Raw genomic sequence first — 23,114 nt, forward strand, 5'->3', positions numbered from 1 at the left:
AAGAAAGAAAGAAAGAAAGAAAGAAAGAAAGAAAGAAAGAGAGGAAAGAAAGAAATTGGGAATATTTTAGTCTGAAGAATGTTGTGGGGGGACAAACAGTTACTGTTAAGATGGACTGTCCCTTTCCATGACCAAGTCAACTTCAAAAAGGGTACTTCCTTTTGTTCTTCCAGATGAATTTTGTTACTATTTTTTCTAGCTCTATAAAATGATTTTTGGTAGTTTGATTGATATGGCACTAAATAGGTAAATTAATTTAGGTAAAATTGTCATGTTTATTATCTTAGCTCAGCCTAACCATGGGCAACTGATGTTTTTCCAATGATCTAGATCTGACTTTATTTGTGTGAAAAGTGTTTTGTAATTATGTTCATATAGTTCCTGGATTTGTTTTGGCAGGTAGACTCCCAAATTTTTTATAATGTCTACAGTAAAAAGGGTACTTTCTAATGAGTGTAATCAGTAAGAATGAGGGGCATTTTGTATCCCTTTTTAGGGTTGCCCGCTGATCAATAACCTGTGAACAAGTTTACATAAAGACATCTCTCCACAAGAGATGACTTCCTGCTTGCTCATGATCTGACTTTTCTGAAGGTCACCTTCAAATGCATGAAAAGGTCCAGAAAGCTTTAGTCCACATCAAAGCAGAGGGAGAGGGCATCTTAATAGAAATACTCCCTTGTTCTTACCTTTTGCCAACACCCAGGCATCGGTAATCCATCTGGCCCCTGTTCCAAGGAGAACAAAATGGACATGTCTCAGTACCCCAAAAGGAGAGAGAACTTTATAGTTATGCTCAAAGGCTTAAAAAAAGAATGCTCTAACTCTAAAGTTTGAGTCTATACTTCTCCCTTTATGTTCTTACTAGGATTTCTTTAAATAGCGTATACTATTTCAATTCAGATAAAGAAAATTCTAGTTTCCTTGAGAGAGGGAATGGCTATATCTTAACAAACAAAATGAACTAAGAACACAACAATTTTGAAGAGCAACTAAGGAATTGACAAATTATCATATGGCTCCTCATGACCTCATCTTTAAATATCAAGTGCTGTGCTGTAGTTGTAATTTTCATTATCTTTATTAAGCTCCCAATTTATCTGTATTGAACCCTACCTGATTACAATAGTCTATGCATGATAAAGATAAATGATCATTTCTATCTGAAGCTTACAATTCACAGCATGCTTAAGACCATTCTTCTACTTTATTTTTTTCCTCTTTAGATCATCAATCACGGTAGAATCTACTCCTCTAATTGAATTAAACATCAGGCCCCAGTCAAAGAATTCTATTCGCCATTCCTTATTTGTAGAAGGGTGTGCTGTAGCCAGCTTGAATTTGGCTCGGGAGAGCCAAATTTTGAGTGTGAGCATTTATATCTTAAAAATTGGCAAGAGCTAAAAAAAGCAGGCTTTGATTTATCATTTTATTAACTTAAACTTGAGAAAGTGATGGAGAAAATTGAATAATGCAAATCAAACATAAAAAGCGTAGATGGACAGTCTTCCTCAGGGAGCTGGTTGTTAACATTTCTTAGCACAGAGCTGTTTGTAGACTTTTGGTATAGTGCATAGTATCCCATCTACTCAAAATTCAGCAGGTATTAAATAATCACTAATTTTCTTATTTATTAAATTTGACTGAGAAGCCATCTAATTTTTAGTGTGCAGGGAACTTTTCTTCTATTCTACTATTCTCCTTCTAATCTACACATTCTACTTATAAGTGCAGACATGCTCTAGATACAAATGATATTACCAAGACCATAACATTTGATATATTACAAAGGCATGCTTTTGTTTTCCTCATGAAAGATAACCATGGATCCAAAGCAAACAAAAGAAAAGACTGGACACTTTTTATTATGATTCTCTAAGTAGAGAATTAATATATTCCATTCTGAAAAATCTAATCTTAAGAACCTTTCACCTTTAAAGAAGCATGCTTAGCTAACAAGTCATAAAATAACATGCAAACTAGCTATAATACCCCTCCCCAACCTAATTATAAAAGAGGCAACTTCAGGAAATAATCTTCTTTTAAAAGTAAACGTAAGAAAAGCAAACAAAAAAGACACCAAAATCCTTAAAAATATCTTTAGATATGGGGGAAAAATTTTTAGCATTGCCAGATTGGTACCAGGAAAAGGAATCAATGGAAGAATTTTAGTATAAAGAGGAATTGGAGTTCATGTTAACAGAGTAAGGAAGTGCGATGGACTTTGTCAAGTAAGATCTAAAAGGAGAGATCATTAAATTGGAAATGTTAAGCAAAAAAGAGAGCAAGGTATTTGGGCTGCAGATCATTATCATCTTTAGAAGGATGATGAAATGACCCTGCCAATTTTTTTTTTGGCCAAAGAGACTATGTTGCTATTTCATTATTACATTGAATTCTTATATGTAATAATGCTAACAACACGAGTCTATCAGATCCACCCCAAGAAGGGCAGTGTCCAGAGGAGGCCCCAGACTTATCACCCTTGAGGTGGGGGATGATGAGTAAAAGGCACCCAACCTCTATTGGCCCTCAGGTCTATCAATAGGATTAGCTCAGACAATCTTTGGAAGCAAGAGTGGGCCTACATGGAAATTCTCAGAACTAGAGAAGGAAATATGTTAGGAGGAATATGGATACATAGGTCCAAGTCAGGGGATCCTGGCATGAGTAGAAGAGAATATTTTTTCCCTGTTATGGACTGTGCACTGATCAAAAGAATCTGTTCATACTAGGTCCTCCTTCAATGGACCAGCCATTGTAAGGCAGAGCAAAATTTAAAAAATGAACATTTTGTTTAGGATGGGAGCGTGGGTACTTCCTGATAAGCTGTCGGAAGCATGGAGATCTGAAATTCCTGACATGGAAGGCTATGTGTGGGATACACTAGCAAGGGTCAAGTAGAAATTTGGGGCCAAGGTGGAGGAGGGTCCTTTTTAGGGTAAGTTTTCCTAGGCCTTGGTAGGTTGAAGGTGACATTCCGAAATGATTGAGTCTAAGTGGTTGTAGGTGAAAAGTTTCTGCCTGGGCCCTCCATTCTCATGAGCCTTATCTAGGACTAGAAAGAAGATGGCTTAGCAAATTTCATGTCAATGAGCCTAGAACTAATTTAATATTAAGGCCCAAACTGAGAAGCTTAGTCAGAGCTCACAAATATTCTCTTGCTCTCCAGAACTAGGCTTATACCAGAAGAGGCTTTCTTTGCAAACTTAAAAAAAACTTCTAATATTTCATAGTGCTGTCTGTCTTAAATCATATGGAAGTAGGGATTAAAGACTCAGATCTGGAAAGGACCTTAGGGGTCCTCTGATTGAGCCCCCTCACTTTACGTATGAGGAACCAAAGACAGAAAAAAGGGAAGTGACTTATCCAGGATCTCACAACTAGTATGTGTCTGAGTTAAGATTTAGACTTGGGTCTTCCTGACCCTAAGTCTAACACTCATCTACCATGTCACCTATCTATAAAGAAGATTTTTTGAATTTTTCCCTTGTAGGGAGTAAGGAGTTCAGTGGAATACAGAAATTTGGAGTGAGACATGGAAGACTGAAATCTGAAGAAGTCACTGGTTAACTGAAGACATGGGTTTACTGACAGGGATAAAACAAGGAAAACCATGAGGGGCCTGGATAGAGATGGTCTGATCCCATCAGGTGTTTTAACTCTTCCTTGAGAACTAATAGCCTTCCATTCCACTTTAAAAAGTAAACTGAAAGTAGACTTCTAAAGCTTAATTTTCACAGTTTGCTCTTATCTCCATATAGACAGGAATTTGCCAATCAAGACAAAGATTTATTTTTCTTCTTTTTAGAGAAAAAAAATTTAAAATTAAGTTATAAGAAAATAATAGGTTTACGGCCTATTAAAGGACAGAAATATGGCGGCCATATCAAGTGTAAGCAAAAGACCAGGGAGTTAATTCACATTTACTGATAAAAAACAAAAACAAAAAAAACCCCAAACCCACCTCTCCATCTTGCATTAGTCTCTGGAGAAGCCAAATGATCCATGCACATGCATGAACATGTAAAGCTTGCTTCAGAAAGGCTTGCTTTACATTGTTAAAGAATGATGTGTGATCACACAAAGGAACCACATGCAGGATTGGTAGGAAAGAGAAATACTGTACCAATTGGCAAGGGGCATCCAGCCCATCCAGGCCAGGCTGACCCGGCTCCCCTTTTTCCCCCTTAACTCCACGGAATCCCTGTTTGATGAAGATTAACTTGTAACATTACTGACAAAAGAAATGTCTTTAAATACTGAGGCTGCTGAAGAAAACAAGAATTTATAGCCATGAAAGACCAGGAGAGGAGCAATTCTGGAGTAGCTTTCAAAGGTGGATAGATGGGAACAAGACCTGGGCACAGCTCTGTCAAGTAAAGGGTTAACCTTTTAAATGACTTCCCTTTTTTAAAGCACCAAATTGAGAAGCCATTCAGCCTATGCTGTTTTCTCTTTCAGTCTTAGCTGTGTGTTTGGGGGGGCCCAGGGGGGTCCATTTTAAAATCAGTTCTTTAGAATGAATATACTAAGGTACTAGGTACTTTGAGAAGAAAAGATCCCGTGGTAACAGCAGGATCCTTAGGACTGACCAACATCTGTAATGGCTGTAGCAACATGCTTCCAGTTTGTTCCTCTCCCATTTTATTCTATGTCTTATATTACGCTAGACATCAGGACAGACTTCTGTGAATGAGACATACCAATGGGCAAGGTGCATCTAATCCAGGGGCACCCTGTTCTCCTTTCTCCCCTTTGGGCCCCTTTTTGCCTTTTTTTCCCTTTTCCCCCTGTGGACATAATAGTTTGGAAAAAACAGAGATTTCACTTTGGGGGTGGGGGTGGTAAAAATAAATATTTACTGGTTCAAAGGACAGTTTTAGCCAATAGAAGCCTGAATAGACATTTACCACTCTGTTCTGATTAGGATGAAGAATGAGTGGAAACCCAGTTGTTAATACAGCAGCAGACCACGCCAGCTGCCCAAATGAGTCGTGGGCATCTGAGTGTGGGGCAAGGTTTGAGGCATCTGAGAAATCCTCAAATGGAGAAATGACAAACAGAAAAAGCAGGACAATGCTGGTGTTTACTTCATCCACAGCAGCCTCAAGGATGAAATGTTTCAGTGACACACAGCCTGGCTGGGCTAACACAAACAATAATGGGGCAGTAGTCAGTCTTGTCAGGTGCAAGCCAGCAGAGTGGGTCCTGGAAGGACCCATTAATTGTGGCAAATGAAGTTCCCAAGGAGGTCAGCTCATTTGTTGAACTTATTTCATTTGTGGGCATGGACATTTTTAACCTGGCAGCAGCAAACTGAGGTCGTGCTAATCTAGGAATACTGGAAAGAATGCGCTAACTTTCAGAAATGATGCCAGATGTTTTTGCTTTCTTTTCTAACTATTGGTACCATTTTATAAGGCCATCTAAAAATTGTTCAGTATCTTAAAACATATGGATATTCAGTCACAGACTCTATTAACAATGGAATCCATTTTCCAAAAGCTAGTGTAGCTTTTATGGATGGGTCACTGAAACAAGTCACTGAAAATGCTTTCTTTTTGTTTATTTATTTTCCTGAAGGCCAATTAAAGAGTCAGGAATATTTATAAGTCTCAGGTTTTGTGGGGTTTTCCCCCCAGTTATTTCCCCATTGATCCCTTGCCAGATGATCAGAGTGGTAAATGAGTTTCTGGCTTACTCTCAATTTAGCAAAAGCAAAAGTTGTTCTGTTTAAAATAGGAAAAGCAAGGTGGACTCAGTGGTACTAATACTAAAAAAATGAAGTAGTCAGGATGATTATGCGGTGGAATAATAGCCATAGGAAATTAGTATCAGCTGTCAAGGTAGAGGTGGTAGGAAATTTAATTGGCAAGAAGGATTGTTTGGATGAAGGAATTTTTAGGAAAGGCAGCAAAAAGAGGAAAAGGAAAGAATGCCCCTCTGGATAGGGAAACATAGTCAGCAAATAGATAATCAACAGTTTTTGCTGAGGCAAAAACATGTGGATAATCTATATGCAAGGCAGAGGCAGCTTTTAACACTTTAAAAATAATTTATAAGGCAAATCAGTATTTAAAGGAGAACACGAAATGTAATGAATTCCATGTTTAGATTAGTGCGTTCGTTTTGCAATCAGGCTATAAAATGAAATTAAGCTTAAAATAAATGCTGAAGCAAATAATCAGACTTGTCAAAGAACATATACACAGGGACCATGAAGTACTATATGAGAAAGATTCAAATATATGTGTTAATTCTGCCAGAGGGTGAATGGAAAGTTCCTCATCTGGCTCCTGGGTGCCAAAAAGGAGTCATCAAAAGGCTTCAAATCAAAGCCCTGGATAAATATGTCTTACTTTAATGCTGGGAGGAGATGAGAATGTCTCTGAACAAAGACAGGAGTCACAAGCTGGGTCATTAGGAAAGCAGATAGACCAAGTAAGGATAATGGGAGTAATGTTTTAAGACTGTTCAGTCTTGCAAAGTGAATGCTTGTCTTGTTTAACACTTTTTTGTTTTAGTGCAGCAAATTGGATAGAGAACCAGGACCTGGGTTCATGTCCAACCTCTGACACCTACTGTCTATGTGATCGTGACTTCTCAAGCCCTTTAAACAATTTTCTAAGACTATTTTTTTCAGTCATGTCTGACTCTTTGTGAACCCATTTGGGATTGTTTTGGCAAGGATATTGCAGTGGTTTGCCATTTCCTTTTCCAGTTTATTTTATAGAGGAGGAAACTGAGGAGTTTTTGCCCTCAGTTTTGTTTTGCCCAGGGTCACACAACTAGTAAGTGTCTGAGGCCAGATTTGAACCCATGAAGATGAGTCTTCCTGACTCCAAGCCTAGGGCTCTGTCCACTGTGCCACCTAGTTGCCCTATTATAAGGTTGCAAAATAGGTGCCAACCTGCACTGGCAGAGAAATGAAATTGCTAGTCTGGGCCCTATCTCTATCCTGGAAAGAGAACTGATTTGGGGTTATGCAGCTCATCTCTTTCTCTCTCTCTCTGTCTCTCTCTGTCTCTGTCTCTCTCTCTCTGTCTCTGTCTCTCTGTCTCTCTGGCTCTGCCTATCTCCCCTCCCTTCCATAAATCTATATATAAAGACTATAATTTCATTAGCTTGGGAAACCTCCTGGTGTGGAAAAATCTGTCCAGTAATGTAAACAGGCAGTTGTACTATACAGGTGAATAAATTCTCTCTGTGCTATATGTGAACATGACCAGATGTCATGAGAGTGAATTTTGCAGATTTCAATTCATGTTATTTTGAATTCAAGTACATTGGACACAGACCATCCAACCCTAGAGTATGACATTGCCAAATGAATGCCAATGATGAAAGAGTTTGTGAATAAAATCAGATAATAAGCCACTGGCATGCTTCAGGCTCCAGGGGAAAGAGGCATTACTCTAAGAAGACTAAGGCATCATTGTCACTGTTAATCACCACAATTATGGAAAATCTGTAATGTCTTGTTGTGGAGCTCAAAATATCTGTCCCCACAGGTAGAGTGCGTGTCTGCCATTGCTAACTTCCACGTGCCATGCTGAGGGTGGAGACATACATAAAGCATTCAGGCTTAGCCTACAATGCCCCAAAAGATAAAATTGTTACTCTGGTCCTAGAAATTCTAAAATATTCAAAGACTATGCTGCTGTTGTTCAGTTGGGTCCAACTCTTTACGATCGCATTGGGGTTTTTCTTGGCAAAGATATTGTAGTGGTTTGATATTTCCTTCTTCAGCCGATTTTACAGATGAGGAAACTGAGGCAAATAGAGTGAAGTGGCTTGGCCAGGGTCACACAGTTAGTAAGTGTCTTCAACCAGATTTGAACTCAAGAAGAGGAGTCTTCCTAACTCTAACCCCCTTCCCTGCCTGCCTCTCTCTGTCTCTCTCTCTGTCTCTGTCTCTCTGTCTCTGTCTCTCTCCCCTCCCTTCCATAAATCTATACATAAAGATTGTAATTTCATTAGCTTGGGGAACCTAGTGTGGAAAATCTCTCCAGTAATGTAAACAGGCAGTTGTACTGTACCGGTGAATAAATAAAAAATTGAAAAATGATTAAATTCATGGTTTAGGAGATTAAAGGAGTCATTTTCATATTACAAATTAACATGTTCTCTTCTCTCTGAGATAATTCAGATCTTGTTGCAATTACCTTTGCCACCTTGGATGAGTCCTATGGAATAATTTGAGAACAAGAATTCAGAGCTATTTTAATAGAAATGTGTAATGTGAAGGTAACTTGTCTTACAAAGTTGCCCAGGGCATTGAAAGGTACACTGACTTGCCATTTGTCAAGTAACGTAGTATTTATCATAGGAAGGTTTTGAACCCAGGTTTCTTCACTCCAAGACTAGCCTTCTATCCTCTATATCACACTCCCTTATATTTATAGTCTAAAAATAAACTCAATTTTATTTTTTAAATAATAGAAATCTTTTAATTAGCATCTACCTCCCAGGGTTGTTATGAGGTGCCAGTGAGAAATATTGAAAATGCTTTGTAATATTCAAAAAGCCATATAAATGCTAACTATTTTTATGTTTATTTTAAGTTAGAGGATTGAACATTGTATTTTAAGTGAGCTAATCTTTCACTATGACTACTTTCTCCATGAACAGTTGAAAATTAAACTAGACATCTGTGTTTATAGCCAGATTAACTTTTTGGTTCTAGAACATACTAATAAAATGATAGGATAGATGGAAGAGGGAAAAAAACACATTTTCTTTTAATTCTATGATATTTACTTTTTTCATTTAATTTGTTACCATCTGAAATCTAGGGATGTTGACAAGCACACACTCACCAGGGCCAGTGTCCCCTATGGACAGGACTTTGACCTGTTGAATAAAATTCAGTACTAGTAGTGGGTGGCTACACACGTGTCCATAGGTTAAACTGCAGCTGAATCAGCGCTGCCAGAAAAAAAGAGATATCAAGTGTTCCCCAATTCTTAATTCTTTTTTTCCTTTTTACACAATTAATGCTATTACAAATGCTAATGATGTCAGGACAAGGCAAGACACAAACAGTCCTACATCTTCTCTGCAGTATAAACATGGAAAATTTTTATACTGAAGTCTGATACTGCATTTGTTGCTAACCCAATACAACTAAAGCCATGAAAACATCTTTCTGCTATTTGAATTTCTAAAGCCTGATTCTGATATCAGTAATGTAGAACCCAATCATATCAACTATAAAGCATTAAGGTTTCTCATTTAAAAACTCCTATCTTCATTGAAACTTCAGAAAGTGGGAGAGCCTGGTTCCTAATCTAACACAAATTAATTTTATAATTTAGGGTAAAACAATTACTCAGCCTGCTCCTTACTTTCCTTATCTGAAAAACAGAACTGTAATTCTTCTTTTTCATACAAAGGGGTTTATGTTATGAAGATGAAATCCATGCCAGAAAAGTCTAAATGATGGGTACAATTTAACTCCATTCAATGACTGGTCAATGTAATTAGCCTTCATTTGCCAGAACCTGTGACTATCAACTAAGTCTCACAGCAAAGACTGGGGAAAATATAGTCTGATGAGGACAACAGGGGTTAAAATCTATCCTTCATCAGACACAACATTAACAACAGTTGAGTACATAGGCTTCTCTAGTCTCTGAGCCTTGATTCTATAGGGTCTAGCATCTGCTTATTTTTGGCACACAGGATGAGGAAAAGACTAAGCATATGAGATAGTTATGAGGCTGGAAAAACAAGAAGGAGTGAACAGAACAGGATGAAACAAAACAAAGCAATTGCCAGCAGCGTCAAGGTCACCTTTTCTCCTTTCTCTCCTAAATCACCCTTCTCTCCTCGAGGACCAGGAAAACCCTGTAGGAAAAAAGGAAAACAAACAAAACCAAAAGTGTCCATTGGTCTAATGTGTGAGCATTATGTTGGGGAAAATACTCAGATTTATTGTTTTTCTACAGATACAGAAAGAGTTAAGGGTATCACAAGTAACTTCAAGATCAAATTAACAACAACAATTAATAATAGCTGACACTATTATAGTGTTTTAAGGTTTGCAAAGTTTACTTGACAAAATAGTGACTGTCAAACCATATATGCAAAACTGATCAATTTCCTCAACTTGTCAAAATTCCATTTGGCTCCTGCATTGATGCTTTTCAATGAATTCTGACAGCTTCTTGGCTTGTCCTTCATAATCTTTCTCAACTAATGTATTCAATAGAATGTAAGATCCTTGAGGGTAGAGACTGTTTCATTTTTGTCTGTGTATTCCCAGTCCCTAGCATGGTGCCTGGTATATAGTAGGTGCTTAATAAATGCTTATTGGTTGCAGGGTGCTTGACTCTGGAGACATTCATGGCTAGTATGTTTTATGAGATATAAACTAGGGATAGTATACAATTTAGGTTAATCTTAGATTAAGAGGAAACTGAAAAATCCTTGAGATAATGTATATGAAGCTTTATAAACCTTAAAACAACCTATGTGTCAACTATTATTGTTAATAATGTTAATTATAATTAATAATGATGACAAACTACATCAACAACTCTGAATCACCACATGTGAGCAGTGAGTGAATTCTTTTACATAACTTGGCTCTGACTCCACCAGTAAAATCATACGTAAGCTTTCTCTCATTCCAATTCAGTTTAATTTAGTCAACTCTTATTAGGCAGCTGCTGTGGACTGAGTACTAGAAGAAGTTATATAGCTCAAAATCTTCACATCCAGATCAGGAATCTGGAACCCACAGAAGTTAAATGATTAGACCAGATACCACTGGCATTACTAAGTCTTTTAACTCCAAATCTTTAAACTCCAAAATTTTCCATGACACTATTTCTATTTGGGAAACCATTTTTAAAATGTTACCATATACTACCCTATGTAAACTTTCTCCCCTCTGTGTCATTGTCCTATATTCATTACACACAAACACATGTAATACATTTCATAACACTTTCTAAATTCCTACTGTGCACAGTGAATGGTAAATAAATAAGCAACATCCATGCTGTTATAGCCACGAAGAACACTAGTATCTGTTACTACAGAAATATGTTCATTGTATGCTTTACTTACATCAAGACCAGGTTCTCCATCCTTCCCCTGCCAAAGAACCATATGAGCTACATTATTGTTCCTAAGCTTAAGCTATTATTTTTCTCTACTCAGGATGCCTGCGCTAGCATGTGAGCACAAAAGTATCAAAATAACTACATTGGAAGTACAGAAGCTGGGCTTTTTAGTTGAATCACACATTTTTCTTCCACTAGCCAAGTGAAAGATGATGATTCATTATTCCTATGAATGTTACACACTTTCTCATTGAAGCTCCATGAATTGATTGTATTTTTATGATGTTCAGAGGTTAAATGTGAACTTTTTTTCTGTTTTTGAAGCTTGGTAACCACATCACTATTCCAGAAGTTGATTTTATGGGGGAAAACTTCCTTCAGTCATTTTAAAGCCATGTTAAATTCTGAGTGTTATGTGTTTCTTAATGTTTCTGCATATCTTTAGCATGGAATGATAATAATAGCATAAACAATGCTTTAAATTTTGTAAAGTGCTTGACAAATATTACTTCATTTGATCCTCACAATAACCCTGGGATGTGGGTGCTCTTTTTAGTCCCATTTTTGCAGGAAACTGAGGCAGATATCAGTAAAGAGGCAGAATTTCAATTGAGGTTGTCCTGACTCCAGGTCTTTTTCTCTGCCCATTACATCTTTTAGTAAGATTCTAGCTCCTTCACAGTGCAGGAAGTGAAATATGTTTCATTGCTAAATGTTATATTGATTTTTGTTTAAGACACACGTCTGATCTCTCTGTAAATGAAAAAGACATAAAAGGAGAAAGTATTTAAAATGCTACTTTTAAAGCAGATTTTGTAAATAAATGCTGGCCAAAGAAAAAAGAAATCACAAGCTAGTGGCCTAGTGATGGTCAATTCATCCTTTTATAGAGTATATAGTACATACTATTAAAACAATGTATTTCCCCTGTCAAGTTCAATGATCCATTCAATTTCAGCAAGAAATCTGCTTTGACTCTACCAATCATTTGGTGGTTCATTTCAAAATCAGAATATTTTAAGGTCATCATTTAAGTTTTATTTGTTTTCTTAATTAAAAAATAAGAGCTATATATATAGACATATATATCTACATATATATATATATATAAAGAGAGAGTAAAACAACTGGAAGAAACTTGATCATATTTTAGCAACATGTCTATATGATATCAATAATTTTAACAAAATGCTCTTGTATCAACTATGGTTTATATATATACACTTCATTGTTTGCTTTATAATTTTATTTCCATGTGTCTGAGAATTTTCTGAAGAGAAATGAAAAGACAGTGATATGTTAGATTTAGTTGTCCCAGGAGACATCTTATTATTCTAAGGATAATTTTTTTCTTCACATTTTTAGAAAGGAATTGCAGACCCTAAATATATGGACTGGGCAAAGTCCTCAGGGCCTGTATGTTCAAGCCTCTTGGATCTGTGAGGTCTGTGGGTGCTTATGTCTAGGGCCCCACTCCAAAATAGAAATGGAGAAACAAGCATTAACATCAACAATTTCAGAAAAGCTAATTTTTTAAATAGTAATAATACTTTCTATATAACATGCTTAATGCTATTCAATGTTAGTCTCTTTTAGAGGTAACTGGGTAAAAAAATACTAAGTAGTAAGCTGTTAAATACTAATTTCTTGGTACAATTCCTGTATCTAATTTTTATGCACTAAACTTTTAATGATGAGTGCCAAATAAAATACTACAAGTGAAAAATTAGAAATAATTTGGACCCCATATTGCATATTACTCTGTTCCAGGGACAATCTTTGGTATTTTCCATTCCGTGTGTGTGTGTGTGTGTGTGTGTGTGTGTGTGTGTTCAAGAAAGAATAATGGTATTGCTGAAAGAAATAGGAATATTTAGGGCTGTATTTCAGAAGATTATTTTACTGTTTTCCTTGAATGATTATTCTGCTGCTCAAGGAAATGACTGGGAAAATAAATGACATTTCATCAATGTATGGACTAATGAAAGGTACAGTCAACTCACAGGCAAACCATAAGGTCCCCTGGGTCCTGGCTCTCCCACGGCTCCCTTTTCACCCTAAAAGAAAAATAATAATGCAACAAAGACATTCAAACACATATACACAAACTTTATTTTTGTAATAACCTATCCTTAAAATTTCTATTTAAAGGTTACCCATGCCATTCTGTCAAAATCCCAGAGAAATGGCCTCAACCGGTCATTTCAAGCAATTTGTTATTAGTAACTCACAGCTGTAACACACAGAGCACACTTTAGTAAAATCAAAAGTTCTATGGTAACCAGCTCCCATCAGCTCTGTCCAAAAGCTTATTAAGTTCTGTAACTGAACTTCATTTGTTAAAGTATGGACTTTTTCCCTCCTATTTGTTAGTTTATTATAAATGCAAGGATGAAATGTTCTATCTTCTACTAGAGTCCAGGGGTGGGGAACCTGTGTCCTCAAGGCCACATGTGGCCTTCTAGGTCCTTGGGTGTGGCCTTTAGGCTGAGTCCAAGTTTTATAGAACAAATCCTTTTATTAAGGGGATTTGTTCTGTGAAGTTTGGATTCAGTCAAAGGCCTGCATCTGAGAACGTAGAGGGCCACATGTGGCCTCGAGGCTGCAGGTTTCCATCCCTATACTAGGCCCAACCATACTGTTGTAAATATGGTGCCTCTCCTTCAAAGGGCATCTAAAAACTATCCTTCCTCCTTGTTAGAGTTGTTGGCAAGATCTAGGCCTGGGATTCCATTAATGCAAAGGACACCTTCTGTGAGCACAGGCTAGGAACATGCTCGTAACCTAGAATCTTAGAGAACTGTCAAGGCTACTTAGTAGTTAAGCCACACAGCTATTAATAGCTAATACTAGTAATAATTACTGATTATGTTTATTAATTTGTGATTAAAATATTACTAGTAATTACTCATTATGATTACTGATAACTAGTATTTATATAGCCCTTTAAGGGCTGCAACGTACTTATTAAACATTATTTCATTTGACCTTTACAAGTAGGTGCTATTATTATCTCCTTTTAGCAGATGAGGAAACTGAGGCAGGCAGAGGTTATATGACTCACCCAAGGTCATACAACTAGTAAGTCTGAGGCTGGATTTGATCTCATATCTTCCTGACTCCAGGCCCAGCACTCTATCCATTGAACCTAAGGCAAGGCTTGAACTGATTTTATGGTATAGATTTCTTTTATAGAGGGAGGAGAAGGGGGGGATTTGTTATTTAATTGGTCTACAGAATTTCCAGTAAGGAAACCCTCTTTACTAGTGTAAATCTTACTGTGAAGCTGGTAGTGTTAGTGAACTACAAATCTTAAACCCTCCTCTTCTGAACTCAGAAGCCAGATCTCCATCCACAACAGCACACATTATAAGATATGCTCATCAATCAAAATCTTTGATAAATCTATTTCTCTCTCCATTTTGCTTTTTAAAACTAGGCAATTGACCTCAGGCAATCTATGAGAAGTCAGAGAAAGGATTTAAAGATCAGTTGAGCAGAACTATCCTGATCCAGGCAGGGAGATGGTCTCATGACAATGGCATGGCCATGACAATGGCTGGGGAAGCAGAGGGTAGCTCTATTTCAAACACCACTTACTTCTGATTCTGTTTTGCTAAATTAAACCTTGTCAGTTGTGATTAGGATGTGGTATGAAGACTTTGGCTGGGAAGCCAACATCTAAGTAGATGGCCAGCCTCAATTCTGGCAAACCATCACGTGGGAATCAATTCATGGCAGGATTTGAAGGGTTACCAAGTCATGTATCTAGAATGAAATGTAGAATGCAGATACTAACCTTTAACACTCATTCTGGCATTTTAAAGTTACTTTGAAATCTTTGGGCTCTAAGATACCTTCCTGATTGGGCAGCAATTTTCTTGTACAGCCTCCACCTTCATTCACCTTGATCTCCTTTCCAACCCTTACAGTTGGATCAAGTTCTTTATGATTGGGGGCAGCTAGGTGGCACAGTGAATAGAGCGCCAGCCATGGAGTCAGGAAGACCTGAGTTCAAATCCAGCTTCAGACACTTAACACTTACTAGCCGTGTGGCCCAGAGCAAGTCATTTAACCCCAATTGCCCTGCCTTCCCCCCTCCAAAAAGAAAAAAATAAAGTTCTTCATGGCTTAAATAGAGCAATAGATCTAAGGTTATAGACTTGATATTAAGCATGCCAGAGTTGAGAGGGTTAACCCTTGATCCCAAAGGTGCCACCATTGCTTTATACATTTATGGACCCACTCTTTTGGAACTGACTTCACATTTTGGGGTACTTTTCTTTGAATATCCTCAAAAGGGCCCATTTTCATCTTTAGTGGATAGATTTGATTTTCTGAGAAGTGGTCCCAAACTCTAGTGAATCAGATGAGTGGCCAAGCTGAGTAATACTGACCATTTTGGTGGAAATGAGATGAAACTGCCATTCACTACTACCTGACATTGGACACATCATTTAATCTCTTTCGACCTTAGTTTTCTGAAGATGGATATTAGAATATAAGATCCTAGAAGGTGTGTATTGTTTTACTTTTGTCTTTGTAACCCCAGTACTTATCACAGTGCCTGGTAGCTTGTGGTACAGTGGATAGAATACTGGGCTTAGAGTTAGGAAGACCTGACTTCAAATCTGGCCTCAGTCACTTACCAGATGCATTACCCTGGGCAAGTTTAAACTTCCATTTGTCTCCATTTTCTCCTTTCTAAAATGGGAATGAGAATAGGACCTCCCTCTAGACTTGTTGTGAAGATCAAATGAGATAATAATTGCCTTGCACTACATAAAAGGTGGTTGATTGACTGGGTTTCTCTAATACTTACTCAAATGGTTCAGAAGCCAGTTCTAAAAGAGGGCATCTATAACTGTGTAGTAATGGTAGTATCAGTTTATTACATGGTACCATTGGAAGAAGACACCCCTTTGTGTGTATTGGTTCTGGCATACTTAAAATATGTGCTTAGTGGTTAGAACGTTGTTCTTTGAACCTGGTCAGGAAACCCTGGGTTCAAATTCAGACTGAACTCTTAGATGTGCAACCCAGGAAACATCACTTAACCTCAACTAACTCCCTAAGACTGATACACTAAGAGGGAATTCCCACATGGAAGGTTGTCTAGACATTATTTTATTGGAACATCCTTCTTTATTTACTTTATTTATTTTATTATTATACTTTATTTACTTCTGAGAGTTAGATCCTGAAGCAGGATGTTTGACTTTCAGTCCTAAATAAGGCAATCTGAGAGAAAGATTATGTGTGTGTGTGTATGTGAAAGAGAGAGAGAGAGAGAGAGAGAGAGAGAGAGAGAGAGAGAGAGAGAGAGAGAGAGACAGAGAGACAGAGAGAGACAGAGACAGAGAGAGAGACAGAGAGGAGGGAGAGGAGGGAGAGAGGAAGAGGAAGTATACGCAGACCTAGAGCTGGAGGGACCATCTGGGCCAGCTTGGTTAAGTCTTTCATTTTACAAGGAAGGGCCAGAGAGAATGTGCCAGGCACTGTACTTAGTACTTTACAGATATAATTTCATTTTATTCTCATAACAACCCTGTTAGGTAGGTACTATTATTATCTCCATTTTGCAATTGAGGAAAATAAGACAGAGATTAAATAACCTGTCCAGGTACACACAGCTATTGTCTAAGGTTGAGTTTAAACTCAGGTCTTCCTGACTCCAGGCTCAGTGGCCCATCTACTCCATCATCTTGCTGCCTAGGTACCTTTATAGGATGAAGAAGTTTTTCTTTTTTAAACTATCAGTATTTTCATCAGAACTGCCTAGTATTTCCAATGTCACTGGAATCAAGCATCTGGTGTCAGGGAATAAGCCAGAGAAGATCTGCTTACCTAAAAGCCTGATTTCACTTAGGCTGGCTTAATTTCTCTGGGGCTTTCTAATGTCACTCTCTACAATCCTGTATTAAAAACATGGCAGCCGAGCTGAAGCAGCACCATACCAGATGAACGGCCACAATGTCCCCAGTGTCCTGACGAGGGTATTTCCAGAGACCTGATACTGGGTTTTCTTCTGATACTTGAACATTCTGAATGAACTCTCCAGTGAGGCTCTTATACTGACCATGCTCCATTTGGATCCAACTATGCTATCAATGGAGGTCTTGGCTCCTACAGCTGATCTCTTGATTCTTTCTCTCCAGCAAGGAGACCTGATACTCTTGTGATACATGAGGAGCATCGGAAATAACAGCTGATTTGCCAAATGGTCAAATCCTGCCCCCCCCAGCCTCAGGGCATGCTACCAAAAGAACTTAAGAGATTTACTGATCTGTTTCTAGAAATAGTCACTGCCTTTCTTGACACCACACTGGTAAACCCAATCCTGTGGGAAACCTTGAAATTAGTTGTGTTTAAATGTTAAAATGTTTATTTTAAATTTAGATAAATACTGCCCCTTTTACCTGTAAAATTCACATATCAGATTGCAGATTAAGAGATAACTGCACCTCTGAGGAAAAAGATACACTTTTATAAAGACCTCAAGACCTTAATATGCACCTCCATGGAGAAGAGATGGGGAGAATAAGCAATTATTAAGCACCTACTATGTACCAGGAATGGAGCTAAGTGCTTTGCAAATATCTCATTTGATCCTCACAACAACCCAGCATAGCAGGTGTCGGTATTATGCCCATTGTACAGATGAGGAAATTGAGACAAACAAGAAATTAAGTGACCTGCCCCAGATCATACTGCTTGCAAGTGTCTGAGGTTATTATATTTGAACTGAAGTCTTTCTGACTCTAGATGTAGAACGCTGTCCATTGTGCCATCTACCTCCCTCATGTCATCTTGGACCTGCCAGCTAGTCAGTTAGTCTACTAACATTTATTAAGCAGTAATAATATGCCAGGTACTCTACTAAATACTGGGGATACAATGAAAGAAAAGAGACAATCCCTGCTCTGGAGAAGCTCATGCATAAGAGGGATGGGTGTGGGAAGGCACAATCTGAGACCTTTCTTGATTCCCCAACTACTAATATCACTTCCCCAAATCACCCTGTACATATTCTGCATAGGTGCATGTGTGTGTGCACACACGTGTGTGTGTAAAGTTCTCTGCAAATGTCAAAGCTCTATGTAAATGTTCTTATTATTATCATTCATTTTTATTCATCAGACTACCAAAGAGGTCTGTGATACAAAAAAAAAAAAAAAGAAAGAGAGAGACTCTCTGGCTAGGTGACTAATTTCTGCTGTTGCTGTAAATTTTACTATTGGTCTCATGGTTCACAACCAATATGTGAAGAGAGTCTTCCAACTAGAGTCTAGGGAAAAATTTTGCCCTCTTCAAACTCTGAAATTGTTTCCTCATGGCTAGAGAAGGAAGAGGTTTTTTTGAGAGATGAAATGGAAGAAGATTCATTTTTGTTGGTGGTGGGGATGGTCATGATGGTTTGGGCTGTTTGATCTTTACCAAGGGAGAATGGGGGAAGAAAGCTCTGGTTTTCTCCTCTGAATGAAAACGGTAGCTTTCTATGAAAGGTTGCCTTCCAAATACTGGAGATTTTAGCCCCAATGACTAAAGCTCTCTGGCTTAATGCCATGTGAAAACATCTTCCTTATGGTTGAACAGCTGTGTATTTAGCTATGTAAATCTCAGTATTATATACCCTTTTGAGTCAACTTCTAGTGTGAAGGTCTCACCTTCCCTTTTCTTCATAGAAGAGAACTTAGGACCCTCTCTATGCTTTACTGACTGACATTGAATAACTGCGTCTATTCTCCTGGGGAGAAAAAAGATGTCTTTTATTTTGAAACCTTGACCAAAGAACTTTCTTCATCCCATAGATCCATTTGAATAATTGCCAAAATATAAAAGGAACTCACTCTTTCTCCTTTAGGACCTGCAGGTCCATGGGGTCCAACAGGGCCATCTGTACCCTAAAAAAATAAAGAAAATGTGACAAATATAACTCAAAAGCTACTAAAAACTGTAGAGGCTCAGTAATTAAATGTTGCCTTAAGAAACCATGGAGATTTTTTGATGCTCCTCATCTTTTTCTTATTTTATTTCTTCAGACTAACTACTTTTCAGAGGTTTATGTGAATGGCACATTCCAATAAGGGTAAAAACCTCCATTGTCCATATTTATTCACATATCTTCTCTCCTCATATGTCACTCTTCTCCCATCCTCTATTTTTAAGGCAGAAATATAGGACTTTCCTGACCCTGCACACATTATTTTCCTCTGGTGGGCTGCTTTGGTTGTCAGCAGCAGCTGGAGTTCCTCTGAAGGCTTGGCCAGAACATTTGGATGAGAATTGAACAACCTTATTTGCTGAAAGTCAAGTGAAGTGTGATTGTTAACAAACTTTCCCTGCCCAGATCAAACCTTCAGAGGATCTTTTCAGGAAGTGGGGTGGGTAGAGAAGAGTGACGAGGAGGGGCAAAAGAACAGGGTGAAGGGAAGGAATTATTCCCCTGGCTATGATCCCTAGGGTTATCTTGTTAACAGCATCAGGCAGCTTGGACAACTTGCTGGCAGGATTCCCTTCTTCCCTCCCATTTTAGTGGTAAAATAGCCACGAAAAGAAGTGGGAGTTATGTGAATAAATATAGCATATAGAAAGAAACAGAAGTCTCAATGAAAAGAATGATGGCCTAAAGCCTGTTTTGTTTTGTTTTGAAAAAATAGCAGAGGTTGGCCTTTCATACAGTTTTTCCTTTTGGCTTCTAGAAATGCTACTGTGGGCATCTGATGAAATTGCTACTTCTAGAGAGACTGTTTAGGTTGCCGATAGAATGTAAGCTCCTTAAGGTCAGGTCAGGGACTATTTGATTTCTGTATCTGTATCCTGACCACGAAGCACAGTGAATGGTATGGAGGAGACTCTTAAGAGATGCTGCTTGGAAAAAAAATGCTGTTTGGGGAAGTGAGTCGCAAGGTTTATTTTTAAATATATGGAGTCTCAGGAAGATTTTAGAATCATTCCTACTGATTCTCTACTTTATAGAATGCATACTGGTAAAACTGATGAAAAGGCAATCTGGATTTAAAAACCAGTCTCTAAAAATCTAATCCAATATGTTGGTGAGCTCTTAATCTCAACTGGTTCTGCCTTTAGCTTCAAAAGCCACCCTCAAAACACTTCAAATGCTGAAATCCAAGAAATGGCGGAAAAGGAGCTATTACGAAGCCAAGGCAGGAGGCAAAGCTACAATAAATAGATGTGTCTCATTTAAAAGAGCAGATGTGCTTACACAAGGATTATCTAGTGCTAAGAAAGAAGCTTGCTCTCTTTCTGTCTCTCTCCGTATATGTATGTGAGTGTGTGTGTATTTCAAATGCACATAAACAGAGAACGAACAGTAACTAAAAACAAAGGTTAGAATCAAATCTTCTTTAGCACCACTGGAGGAATGGTCCCATGAAATTACATGGACTAACACAATAGAGTTGAGTTTTCTTAGAGACATGAGCCATACCTGTCCATCTGTAAAGTAAACAGAATTTGGACCTAAGTTTCAGCCCTAGAGATAAGTCTTTTTGTAGTTCTGGGTTTCATCCACGGAAAGCTGCAATTTCACTTCCCCAGTCCCCCCAGCATGTTTGCTTCCATCTTCCATTTCAGCACTAAGAACATTATTTATCATTTTACTCAAACCACGTAAGCCAAGAGATGTGTCCCAGAGTACCACAAACTCATGAGGAAGGCATGCGGAGGAAGACAAGGGACTCACCCGGGATCCTGGCTTTCCGTCTAAGCCAGATGCTCCCTGTATGGTTAGGTTGGAAGCATGGTTGGTGGGTGTAACACGGATGACAAGAACATGAAATTAGTAAGTAGAACTGATGAACAAATATAACAATTCAAACAACAAAATCTGTAGCTATAGGGTTCTGAACTGACTACCACATTGCTACAACTTGTTAGTTAAAAAAACAACAACAAAAACACACAACAATAAATGTCCCCCAGACCCTGACATTTTCATGACATTTCTTTCCCATAAATCCTTATTTAAAAGTCAGTTTAATGAGGTTTGTAAAGTAGACTAAAGAGTCTACCATAACAACCTATAATAACCATAAAGTTCTACCTAGATGCCATTTAGACCATAACAGATGATTTTTATAGACTATAAAATTCACAATATTTATTTCTTTTAACAAGTGGCTCAATCTCGTAAGAAAAGCTTTGTCCCCTCCCCCCCCCCCCTTTTTGGAGGCAATCAGGGTTAAGTGACTTGCCCAAGATCACACAGGTCTTCCTGATTTCAGGACTTGGCACCACCTAGCTGCCCCAGGAAAAACTTCATTTAAAGAGCCAATTATTACATTTCACTATTCCGAGAGATCAAGGGGGGAAAAATCTGTTTTTACATGCTAGAATTTTGAGAGGAACGATAAAGTGAAAGACTAGATCAGGGATTTTCAACTGTCTATAGTTAGCTTTTGAGAGGTCTGAAAATCTGCCTCTTTGTGTCTAATAGTGGCCATCTCTACGGTGGGTAGGGAGGGAAGAAAAAAAAACACAAAAATTTACATGATAATTTTGTTGTATATTTGAAAGGAATAGCAAGTTGTGCATTGTAGATTCGCAGTTTTATGTACAATCATCTTTTTATTGTATTGTTATGAAAATGCTTGTTTTATTCCACAAATTTAAAAAAAATTAAAAAAGAGAACTTGGATGGGAAAAATTATATTTTTGTTTTCACTAACTTCTAACTGAAATTTAGCATTTCCTTCAATTATTTTTTAAAAAGAAATCATTCTGAGGAGTGCATAGGCTTCATCAGTCTGCCAAAGGGGCCTCTGACAAAACCCACAAAATTCCTGGGCTAAACCGTATCCCTCCCCCCCTCCTCTTTGTCTGGTGGGATGACAAAGTGTGACTTTGATTGGGGGCTTAGATGACACCTGGTAGTCTATCAGACATGGGTTCACTGACAGACCATCAAACATTTATTTCATTTACCACTAGAGGGACTACTTTGAATAGGGAATGTCTAACAAACAAAATATCTAAATATGAAAATCTTCTAAATCAAAAGCATTCCCTGAACAAAGTACATATCAGAGATCAAATGGTAATTATTTCAATTTCTCTATTCTTTTAAAATGTATATTTTCTTTGATCCTTGATTACTGCAAGGAACATTCTGCCTGTGATCAATTGGGTAGAATTTAAAGTTGGAGCACCTGATGGATTTCCAATGCTTACTTCAAGCATGACTATAAGTGCTATTTTTGACTTGACATGGATGATAGATTTTAAAGGTTAAAATATTTATACATGCTCTTTTTACTCATATCATTGATGTGATTGAGTATTTAAGGAAGATAAGGAACTGGTATTATTCTTGGATAGATTGCAGGTAAACTAACTTGTATTCCCATCCTGTTTCTTCAGATGTAGTTAGTAATGCCAAACTGAGGGGGGAAATCTTATTCCTACTGCAAACAATATAGATGATGCTAACATCCATATGTATTTATATCTGTTACTACAAAAAGTGCCAATGGGTAATCCTACTTCTCCAACAGTGCCGGTAGGAAAATATCTCTTTTTTCAGTAGGCAAGTCATTTGGGCCCCTGCTTTAGAATAGTAACTAGGCAAATTACTGGAACTTGAACTTAAGGTTGATTGAAAGAAATCAACTTAATTTTAAAAATGAAAATTCAAGCCAGTCAAGTACTTTTTTGACCAATAGATGCTCTTTCCTCAGAGCCATCATCACTTGAGATATTGACAAATTGAGGGAATACTGGCAGAAATTTTCCTGGCATCTGTCTGGAAGACTGGGAAAGATTAAAAAAAAATTAGTCAACTAATAATTGGCTTTTTGGTTAGTTATTTTTTTGGATTTTTATTTGCAGTATAACCCCAAATTAGAAGACTGCTTACATTTTTATCAAATGTGATTAAAACTTAGATCTACTTCCTTTTTTCTTGTGGTAGTTATAGAGAGCAGGTTGGTATGAAGCATGGGGAAGGAGTAGTCTAACTTTCATTGTTTTGAAAACTTATTTAAAAATCCTCCTCTTCAAGATCTACCACCACCTTCT

General features: G+C 37.7%; 1 protein-coding gene across 1 annotated transcript in view; it reads right to left on the reverse strand.

The window, feature by feature from the left end:
* The window catches only part of COL25A1 (collagen type XXV alpha 1 chain), a 606,174-nt gene that overhangs the window by 12,626 nt on the left and 570,434 nt on the right, over positions 1-23,114 (reverse strand). Inside the window, exons 31-37 of the mRNA XM_069100257.1 lie at positions 20,782-20,817; positions 18,926-18,979; positions 13,079-13,132; positions 11,080-11,106; positions 9,799-9,852; positions 4,707-4,793; positions 690-728 (exon numbers count right to left, since the gene is read on the reverse strand). Coding sequence (XP_068956358.1) covers positions 690-728; positions 4,707-4,793; positions 9,799-9,852; positions 11,080-11,106; positions 13,079-13,132; positions 18,926-18,979; positions 20,782-20,817 — 351 coding nt within the window. The remainder of the gene's footprint in view (positions 1-689; positions 729-4,706; positions 4,794-9,798; positions 9,853-11,079; positions 11,107-13,078; positions 13,133-18,925; positions 18,980-20,781; positions 20,818-23,114) is intronic.

Source organism: Petaurus breviceps, unplaced genomic scaffold (assembly GCF_028583685.1).
Source record: "Petaurus breviceps papuanus isolate PSGF00001 unplaced genomic scaffold, PetGlider_PUasm1.0 126, whole genome shotgun sequence".
Taxonomy (NCBI): domain Eukaryota; kingdom Metazoa; phylum Chordata; class Mammalia; order Diprotodontia; family Petauridae; genus Petaurus; species Petaurus breviceps.